General features: G+C 37.2%; 2 protein-coding genes across 3 annotated transcripts; both read left to right on the top strand.

The window, feature by feature from the left end:
- Positions 1 to 2,516: 2,516 nt before the first annotated feature.
- LOC129576418 (BTB/POZ domain-containing protein 2-like) lies at positions 2,517 to 7,462 on the top strand. Of its 2 annotated transcripts, XM_055461533.1 has the most exons (6): positions 2,517 to 2,945; positions 3,085 to 3,172; positions 3,280 to 3,361; positions 3,485 to 5,466; positions 5,661 to 5,745; positions 5,817 to 7,462. In XM_055461533.1, exon 6 carries the CDS (start codon positions 5,899 to 5,901, stop codon positions 7,246 to 7,248), a length of 1,350 nt encoding a protein of 449 aa, XP_055317508.1. In that variant the 5' UTR covers positions 2,517 to 2,945; positions 3,085 to 3,172; positions 3,280 to 3,361; positions 3,485 to 5,466; positions 5,661 to 5,745; positions 5,817 to 5,898; the 3' UTR covers positions 7,249 to 7,462. The 2 variants fall into 2 exon arrangements, with proteins under 2 accessions (XP_055317508.1, XP_055317509.1); XM_055461534.1 differs by lacking the exons at positions 3,280 to 3,361; positions 5,661 to 5,745; positions 5,817 to 7,462 and having other exon boundaries at positions 3,485 to 5,104.
- A 269-nt stretch (positions 7,463 to 7,731) lies between these two features.
- Positions 7,732 to 10,467, top strand: LOC129576432 (BTB/POZ domain-containing protein 3-like). Its single transcript, XM_055461546.1, has 3 exons — positions 7,732 to 7,846; positions 8,016 to 8,117; positions 8,189 to 10,467. The coding sequence occupies exon 3, from the start codon at positions 8,288 to 8,290 to the stop codon at positions 9,431 to 9,433; it is 1,146 nt and encodes a 381-aa protein (XP_055317521.1). The 5' UTR covers positions 7,732 to 7,846; positions 8,016 to 8,117; positions 8,189 to 8,287; the 3' UTR covers positions 9,434 to 10,467.

Raw genomic sequence — 10,467 nt, forward strand, 5'->3', positions numbered from 1 at the left:
TTTCGGCGGATAGACAGCGTATAAACATATTGGCCGTTTCTCTTGGGACCTACGGACAACGCAGGCCAACGGTACGGAAAAGTTCGGGATTACCAATGTAATTCTTTTTATTTGTTATATCAAATTGAACAGCCTTTCCAATCGTATTTCATCACATTAGTATCGATTGCTATTATTACAAAGTAGAATAAATGCAAAGCGCTAAAATGAATGGATTTTTCAATTTTCATACAAATGTGTTAATGACAATGCTGTACAAATGTAGACAAAAGTGATGTTTCAAGCGATAACACTGTAGTAACAATTACAGCTTTTGAAATGAACGATTCTACACATGAATTTCAGATTTTAGTAGGGGACGAATGTAGTTGAACCACATATTTCGTTTTGATAAGTTGGTGGATTGATATCAAGAACGACACCTTTTTTAACTGTTTATCAGTGATGTTGAAAAAATGGTCGAAAATGGCCTCTTACGATGTTTTTGTCTTCGACAACTACAATTTTTTCGTCAAAAATGGGTTACTCAATACTTTAACACCGATTTTCCTGTAAATTTGGTCAAAAATTGACATTTCTTCATAAAAATATCGATCGATTGGAAGATTGATACAAAATCACATTTATGGCATAGAAAACACACTTACAGTGACCTACTATGGGTCTATATCCACTTAATTTTTGACGTAGAATTGATTTCCAATATCAATCCACACAAGTTTATATGATTTTTGTGTCAAAAAATGCGATTGTTTCAAACCAAATGAGCGAATCATGCCCATAAGCTTCAGTTCTACGGCTAAATCACCCCATAGAGCCAACAATTTCTGCCTTTGCTACCTCTGAACTTCTAGTATGATCCCTCACAAAGATGTTGAGTACCGACATGACCAAGTCGAGTGATGTTTTTACATATTTCTGGCCTCATATTCCGTTGCTTCGATTACAACTATCAAAAAATCGACTTGCCATCGAAAAATCCTCAAATATACACTTTTTATGGTTGGCAAAAAATTATTTTTTCTTGAAAATAATGAGTCTTCTCTGTCGAAAACTTTGAAAAATGCATATTTGGGGTACCTCCCGAACAAAAGTTACGTTTTTCATGGCAAATTATCATTTTTTCATCAAAAAGTGAAAACACAATATTCTCCAGTCATGTCAGCCGTCTAGCTACCAACAAATTTGTGAGTGGAGTTTACGCGACGATTGGATCCACATTGTACTTGAACGAAGAAAAAGCCGATTTCCATTTCATGTTCGAGTCGAGCGATGGTCAATATTAACAAGTTCCACGGTCAGCGATGTGTTGACGATGTTCAATGGGTCGTAGCTTGAAATGCATGAAGTCGAGATTGTCGATGCGCCGATCGCCTCCTTCAAAGAGTTCCTGCAATTCTTCTACTTGGGTCGAGTGAAACTGACCATGGACAACGTAGCCAAAGTCATGTATCTCGCCAACAAGTACAACGTAACTGAATGTTTGGCCTGTGCACAAAGTTCTTGAGACGAACAATCACCGACGACAACGTTTGCTGAGCTTATGGCCTGGAGATTCTCCACAAACAAAACGATTTAAAGAGGCTATATGAACTGATGATCGCTCTCGATACGAAGGACATTTTTTCATCGACCAGCTTTTTGGATTGCAACAAAAAGACTCTTGGGCACATTTCGAAACTGGATTCGTTTTCCTGTTCAAAAGCTGACGTTTTCGAGGCGTGCATGGCCTGGGTCATAAATGCTAGCGAAGAAGACAACTTGACGAAGGAGATTGTTGCAGCTCATCTGGGTGAATTGTCATTGACCCTATCTGAAAAAGCTACAATACATTTTCATATTATTTTTATGGAGTTTTTTTTTCGATAGCACATTGGTTTTCTTTTTTACAAACAGAAATCATATTTCATTGAATCTAAATGATATCGAGTCAATGTCTCAGAACTAAACAAAATATTTTCCAATAAAGTCATTAACCCTTTAATAAATGTAGGGAATTGAACCAGCTTTCATGTGATAGCTTACTCGTTACAATTTGTCAGCTATATCGAAAGTTGTTTGTTCATGTGCTATGAAAAATGCGAATTTATAGCAAAACTTCAAATTTTTCTTCCCTTATCTTGAAACTTTGGATTTTTTTCCCGATTTTCTCGATAAATTCTCAAATTTCCAAAAATCCAAATATGAGGTTCATCTGTATTTATCGTGGCAGTCGCAATTATTAAAAAATAAAAAAATCGCCTTTTAAAGGGTTAAAATAGAGTTTTTTTTCAATGAAAAATTCAATATAATAAAATATAATTCATATAAACAATCTTTTCAATCGTGTATCTCATTTGTATCGACTGTTGTGATCACAAAGTGAAATAAATGCAATGCATCAAAATAACTGCTTTTTATATACCAATGTTCTATGTTTATGCAGAGCTAATGGATTTCAAATGGGAATTCATGTTATAAAAAATGTAAACAAATGTGACACTTCGGGCTCTCATCACCAATACAAAGTATTAGCATTCATACATGGACCACTTGTTTTTTTTCGCACACATCAACAGGTCAACATAACCACAAAAATGTGAACCGGCTTTTCTATCATTTTAGCTGTCATTGAATTCAATCTATTTTTCAGTAGCATACAAAACTCACTTATGAAGCAGTCACCCTGAAACTATTCTACGATTAAACACAGAATTTCAATATTCTTCTCAGTTTTTCTTATTCAGTTTATATTGATGAGCGAAACAGTTCAGCTCTCTTGTAAAATCAGCTTAATTTGAAATCATCTCAAAGTCATTGTCGGAAGCAAAAATTCATCTCAATTCAACCACAGTCACTTGATGTAGTTTGCAGAAGAATTCTCACACCGCACACTTGGTATAGTTATTTGGGTATTTGGCATCAATTAAACCATTCGAAACACATGCAAACCATAGCCTTTCTAAGTAAGTTCAAACTGGAGCACGCATGGAGCTGAATATCAAACATCAAATTAGAATTGGCATACACTATGCAATCGTCCTGTATTCAAACCTCACAAAAGTGTTATTATATTCTGAACTGTGAATTTTAATTGTTTGGCAGGTGGCCTACAAGATAAAACCAAAATTGTCGAGAGTTGACCAGATTGAAGAAAACTGACTGACGGTTGATTCCTTTTCTGTCTTTGAAGGTAAGAAGTCTTTTTCTTCTACATAAAGCAAAGAAAAATTTCACACCGAATGTGACAAAAATCAAAAGGCATGTTCACAAATCGATTTTTTTCACCTCTTTTTGTAGGTCCACACTCAATATTCGGACATCAGAACCAAAGTAATCTCAATTTGAATACTTTCTGCAATACTCTTGGATTTAACAATTGGTGAGAGAAATAATCGCAATATCCAAGAGGCTGCTATTGGCTTTGAAGTTTGAGTCTAAATGCCACAATCATATTTGCTAAAAGTTGAATATTTATTGTTGTTTCATCTCTTTTGAATTGCAGTATTTTCGAGATTTCCATTCGCCACCATCAACCAAAACATTCCGCAGCTTATCACACACAAGTCTGACAATGGCAACCACTGACTCAGCATCCAAAGAATATAACGTCAAAGGCATTTTGAACATCGGTGAAAAGCTGTACCTGAACGAGGAGATGGCCGACATTTATTTCGATGTCGAGTTCAACGATCAGTATGAACGTATTCCGGCGCACAAGCTGTTGTTAGCCAACGCGAGCGACGTCTTCCGTTCAATGCTCAATGGGTCTTGGCTGGAGAAAGAGGAAGCTAAGATAGTCGACGCTTCTCCGTCTGCGTTCAAGGAATTTCTGCAATTCATTTACTTGGGCCGAGTAAAAGTGACAACTGCAAACGTGGCTCAAGTGATGAACATGGGAAAAAAGTATGACATCCTCGCATGTTTGGATGCGTGTCAAGACTTCTTGCTAAACACACTCACCAATGAGAACATGTGCATGGGCTATGGACTTGCGATACTTTTGGAAGACGAACGATTGATGGAATTTTGTGAGAACAAAATCAAATGCAACACGAACGAAATACTCTCATCAAGCAGTTTTCTGGACTGCGATCAAAAGGTGTTGAAACGAATTTTGCAGTTGGATTGGCTTTCTTGCACTGCTGCCAATGTAAATGAAGCGTGTATGTCATGGCTAAAGTCGGCTAGCAAACAGGAGCAATTGACAAGGGAAATTGTTCAGAAACATCTCGGTGATTTATTTTACGAAATACCATTTGGATCGATGTCGCCCAAAGAGTTCGCTGCATTTGATCGTTCATATGAGAGCCTATTCAAGGCCGATGAATACAGAGAAATTATTCAAATGTTTGCATCCGAAGACTGCGAATCGAAAATATTCTGTGCAAATCGTGGAATACTCTATGGAATCAGTCCAACGTGGAATGAAAACGCTGTGGTCACATGTGATCGACTGATTTCCAATAGAAGTTCATATTTCATCAAAAACGTTGAAATGACCACTTTCTCCGTCAACAAAACAATTTTATTGGGAGCGATCACTTGTCAATGTTTATACGAGTCTGAAAATAATATATATAAACTTTGCAACAAAAAAGTTCCAACGAAAATAATGATAACGAAATTCAATGAATCAACTGATTCGGGTGAAGAAGTTTTCGCTCATAACCGCAAAGTGGATTTAGACAAAGAAACACGCATTCTTCTACCCTATCCAATACTCATCAAATCGGGATTCGTATACAAAATCCGAATGGAACAAGATCCACCAGCCAACTGCTGTACGGCCTTTCATCTAAAGACTGAAGTGAAAATCGAGTCTGGTATTACTGTCAAATTCCACGGTTCTACTGAAGGAGATGACAAAGTGATGGAAGGTTTAATTTACAAATTTGAATTATACCGAATTTCAACATAATACCACTAATATCTAAACAAATTTTCACAAACCAAAACAAAACATGTTGATCAAAAATAATTGCAAAATGTAATGACCCTAAAATAGAACTCACACGGTGTCTGGTAAAATGAACCAAATTGAAAAATGTTAATCATTTATTTTTCAATTTTCCCCTTAATAAATAAATATCTTGGTTAGAAGACATTTGATTCAAAAAAGAAATAGCATGTATTTTGAATGTAAATCGAATTGCGCTCCAATTTGAGCCATAGTAACGTTTGAGTTGACAAGCTATGTACATTTGCTCACACATAAGCTGTCATTAGAATCGGATCAAGTCAGAGTAATGTCATATGCAAATACATGAGCATATGTCAAATGCAAACTTAGCGGAAATATTATTCCAGCTGTCACAGAATACAAACAAAAGAAAATTAAATAATTTCACTTTGTTAGGAATTTCCATTCTATCATCCGAAGAAATTTAATAAATTACATTTACTAAGTCCATAAATTCAAACAACATTACGATTTTTATTTGTTTGCTGTTTCATTGCCACTTTGTAGAAAATAATCAGTTCAAGGTGAGATAAACTCATTTGCAATCAGATGTTCTGCTCAATGTTTTTGTGAGCGTGAAAATTGCAATCTTTTCACACTCACAAAAACCGGTGTTCTAATTTGGTTCTATCATTCAAAAAGGGATGTTATTCGGGGGGACAATAAACAATGTTTCTTTATTTGCTACGAATGTAATTCTACTTTTATTTCTCTGCAGAGTCAACAATCAACATTCATTTCCAATCGAACCTAACCTCATTTTGTTCAAGCCCACTGATAACACCGGAAAACCGTTGCCACAGGTATGAAAACCATCCTAATGTGTACGCCTAAAATTATATTTGAATCATTGCTTTTATTTGTAATATTCCAGTGCATTGAATTGCTGCAATCGACATCAATTCTAGAGTACTCCCTGCTTGCTGCAAACAGTGAAAACACAATACTCTCCAGCCATGTCAGCCGCCAGTCCAACTGCCAATGAATTGGTGAGTGGAGTTTACGCGACGATTGGTGCCAAATTGTACTTGAATGAAAGAAATGCCGATTTCCATTTCATGTTCGAGTCGAGCGATGGTCAATATGAACGAGTTCCAGCCCATAAATTGTTGCTAACCACGGTCAGCGATGTGTTTGAAACGATGTTCAATGGGTCGTGGCTTGAAATGCATGAAGTCGAGATTGTCGATGCGCCGATCGCCTCCTTCAAAGAGTTCCTGCAATTCTTCTACTTGGGTCGAGTGAAACTGACCATGGACAACGTAGCCAAAGTCATGTATCTCGCCAACAAGTACAACGTAACTGAATGTTTGGCCCTGTGCACAAAGTTCTTGAGACGAACAATCACCAATGACAACGTTTGTTTGGCTTATGGCCTAGCGATTCTCCACGAACAAAGCGATTTGAAGAGGCTGTGTGAACTGATGATTGCAATCCATACAAAGGCTGTCTTTTCATCAGAGAATTTCTTGGAATGCGACAAAAAGACTCTTGGACACATTTTGAAACTGGATTCGTTTTCCTGTTCGGAAGCTGACGTTTTCGAGGCATGCATGGCTTGGGTTAGAAATGCTAGCGAAGAAGAAAACTTGACGAAGGAAATTGTTAAAACTCATCTGGGCGAATTGTTCTACGCAATTTATTATCCGTCAATATCAATTGAAGTCTTTGCCAACCTCGATCCTTCGTACGGCGGTCTATTTACACTCGACGAATACAGAGAAATTGTTCAGTTGATCGGAAACAAAAACTTTCAAGCCAAACTGTTCAATGGAACACGTCGACAACGTTTTAAAGGGATCGTATGTGATAAAGCGCTTGAAATAGATTGTACTCGAGCAATCGCGAATAAGTATTCCTTCGTGCCTTATTACATTAAAAATATTGAAACTACAAGATTCTCAACCAATGAGCCATTAGCATTAACTTCTTTCTATTGCACAAAAACGATGATATACCAAAATGGGACGTATGAAAATCTCAAAGAAAAGTTGCCATCCGAAGTATCGGTTGTTTATGTTTCTGCCACAGGTAAAGAATTTGTTCTGCACAATAGCACAACCAATTTAAAGCTCGACGATATTTCACGTATATCATTGGCCAAACCCATTCTCATCAAACCCGGTTTGATGTATGAAATTCGATTCAAACAAACCCCACCGAACAACTGTTGTACGGGAATTCAGATGAAAACGGAAATACAATTGGAGCCAGATGTTACTGTGCAATTCCACAATGATCCAATACCTGAGAATGATGGCATTGCACGAGGACTATTGCGTGGTCTAGTTTTGAATAGAATTTAAGGAAAGTGATTCACATTTAAAACTCAGCATAAAAATCCACTTTGCGCTGAATAATAATGCATTTAAAGTATTTCTCAGCAGTTTATTCATAAATCAAATCGGCCTCTTCGGAAATCATCATTTCATTAAAATTAGAATAATCAATCGATTCGATCTCCAAACCAAACCAACTGTTATTCATTAATGTCATTGAAATAAAGTAATTTTGAATGGATGGAATGAGTTTATTAAATATTTTTTGAACAAAATTTGAATTGCGCCTCAATGCAAAACATAAACAAAAGTGACGTTTGTGCTAATAAGCGCAAATGCTGTCTTTCGTACTTACTCACCGATTAGCTCTGCAATGGAATTGAGTGAACGAGCTGTCATATGAAAAACCGTGAGCAAATGTCAAATAAGGGGCATTATCGTTCAAGTCGTCCTATAAAATACAAATAAACCAATAAACAATTTCTTCACTATTGATGTGAATTTTCATTTGGAAATAATAATAAATTCCATGTGCTAAAGTCCGAAAAATCGAATAGATTAATTGAAAAAAGTATCAAGATTGAATCATTTGTGGATTTTACCACCATCTCAAAGTCAGCTTAAGGTATGTTTGGAAATCAAGGTTTTGGAGTAATCGCTAAAGTGTAATCAAGATCGTATGTGTATTCTAATTAAGTTCCTTCATTCTAATACGAAAATTTTCATAAAAAATTTAAAGAAAAAACATTGATTCTTTTGCTGCAATCATTTTGATGGTTTTTATTTGTCTACAGAGTCACCGGCGAACAGTTGTTTACAACCTGTTGAACTTAACCTCATTCTGATCAATTGCACCAACCAACAACACCGTCAGGAACCGCGAATCATTGGTAAAGGTATGAAAACTATCGAAAAATATCGGTTTTAAATTGAATTTTCATCTTTGGTCCCAACTTTGAAATTTCAGCGCATCGAATTTCAATCAGTTAGTCCAGCAGAGTGTCATTACCAGTTGCAAAAGATTAAAACACACCAAAATCGGCTGAAATAGAACGTCAATTCAATCATGTCACAGTCTTCGAATCAAACTGATGAATTTCCAAGTCCGATTTGTTCAATGATCGGCGAAAAGTTGTACCTGAACGAAAGGCTGGCCGATTTCCACTTTATCTTTGAAACAAATGATGGTGAATATGAACGTGTTCCGGCTCACAAAAATTTCTTGATCGCCGCAAGCGATGTCTTTGAAGCGATGTTCAATGGATCGTGGGAAGAGATGGATGAAGTTGGAATTGTCGACTCGCCGGTCGCTGCGTTCGGGGAATTCTTACAGTTCTTTTACCTGGGGCGAGTGAAAATAACTGCCGCTAACGTTTCTAAGGTCATGTACCTCGCCAATAAATACAATTTAGCCGACGGTTTGAACGTGTGTGTAAAATTCATAGAAAGTACATTGTCTGCTGATAACGTCTGCTGGGGCTATGGACTTGCAATTCTTTTCGGTCAAGAAAGTTTGAAGAATCTATGTAAAATAGTAATCAGCATCAACACCAAAGATGTGTTTGCTTCTAAAAACTTTCTGGAATGTGACCGAGATGTTTTGGAACACATTCTGAATTTGGATTCGATGAATTGTTCCGAGCCGGAATTGTTCGAAGCCTGCATTTCATGGGTCAAATCATCGAGTAATCAGAATGAGCTAACCAGAGAAATTGTGCATGCTGAACTTGGCGGTTTGATGAACAAAATACGTTTTGGTTCCATATCATCAAAGGAAATTGCCTCGTTGATCCCGTCACATGGTGATTTGTTTTCAATTGATGAGTACAAAGATATTGTCCAAATGATGGGATCAGATGAATATCAACCAAAAGTATTCACCGAAGTTCGTCGAAAGCGTGCTGAAACGACCAATCCAAACAATAGTCCTACGATTGAATGCAATCGACTGATTTCCAAATATTGTTCCATCAAGATATATAACATCAAGGACGTTGAGACCACCGTATTTTCATGCAATCGACCACTTTTGCTAACGGCATTCATGTGTGATAATTTATTTGAATCAATTTCAAAAAATGTCATTCGCATCAAAGAAAACGTACCAACTAAAGTAGAAGTCATCGAACAATGTGGCCCATCGCGTTCTGAGGTTGTTTTGCATAATGAAGAAACCGTTTTACTGCATAATGAACCTACGCAAATCACATAGACCAAGCCAATTCTCCTTAGACCTGGATGCATGTACAAAATTCGAATGCGACAGTCCCCACCAAAAAATGGCTGTTGTACAGGTGGTCTCTTGAAAACAGAAGTACATATTCACCCAGATATCACTATTCACTTTCATGATGATCCAGTTGTTGGTACAGATAAAGTGCCCAGAGGCTTGATTTATTCTTTGCATTTCAAAGAGTTTTGATATGTGTAGTGTAATGAAAGCCAAACCATTTTTGTAATTATTGGGTCTGGGAATTAGTTTTGTCGATTTTTTTTAAATTTTCAAACATTTATTTGAATACCAAAATGAAATTACATTTCAATCAAAATATTGTCCATCGGAAGCGATGACCTTCTGCCACAATGTGGGCAATTGACGGATGCCTGCCTTAAAAAATTCCTCATCTTTTGAGGCTATAAATTCATCGAGCCAATTTTGGATTTCTTCAACTGAAGAGAACCGCTCTCCGTCCATATGGTTTTGCATCGATCGAAACAAATGGTAGTCGGAAGGAGCCAGGTCTGGGCTATACGGGGCGTGAGCCAAAACTTCCCATCCGCTATTTTCCAAGTAGTTTTTGACCGATTTCTCAATGTGTGGCCGAGCATTGTCATGTAGGAAAATCAATGTCTCTTTTCTGGTCTCCCATTTCGTGCGTTTTTCTTTGATTGCTTGTTTCAAACGTATCAATTGTTGTCGGTAGAAAGGCCCATCGATGGTTTGACCACTTCTCAGCAGCTCATAATACACCACTCCCTCCTCATCCCACCAAATAGACAGCATTACCTTGTCGCCGTGAATTTCTTGTTTTGGCTGTGATGTTGCTGGTTGGCCGGGCTTAACATACGATGCTTTGCGCTTGGGGTTATCGTAATGAATCCATTTTTCGTCACCAGTGACAATTCGATACAGAAAACCTCTTTTTTTGTGCCTTGCGAGCAGCATTTCGCAAGTCACTAAACGCCTTTCAGCTTGCGCTGGCGTCAATTCATGTGGTACCCAATTTGACAACTTGCGAATGAAAC

This window comes from Sitodiplosis mosellana, unplaced genomic scaffold (genome assembly GCF_009176505.1).
Source record: "Sitodiplosis mosellana isolate CC-2019 unplaced genomic scaffold, AAFC_SMos_1.0 Smas_scaffold_6185, whole genome shotgun sequence".
Classification (NCBI taxonomy): domain Eukaryota; kingdom Metazoa; phylum Arthropoda; class Insecta; order Diptera; family Cecidomyiidae; genus Sitodiplosis; species Sitodiplosis mosellana.

Coding starts and splice junctions, on each gene's coding strand:
- LOC129576418 (XM_055461533.1), top strand. CDS start 5,899: ATGTCAGCCGCCAGTCCAACTGCCAATGAATTGGTGAGTGGAGTTTAC.
- LOC129576432 (XM_055461546.1), top strand. CDS start 8,288: ATGTCACAGTCTTCGAATCAAACTGATGAATTTCCAAGTCCGATTTGT.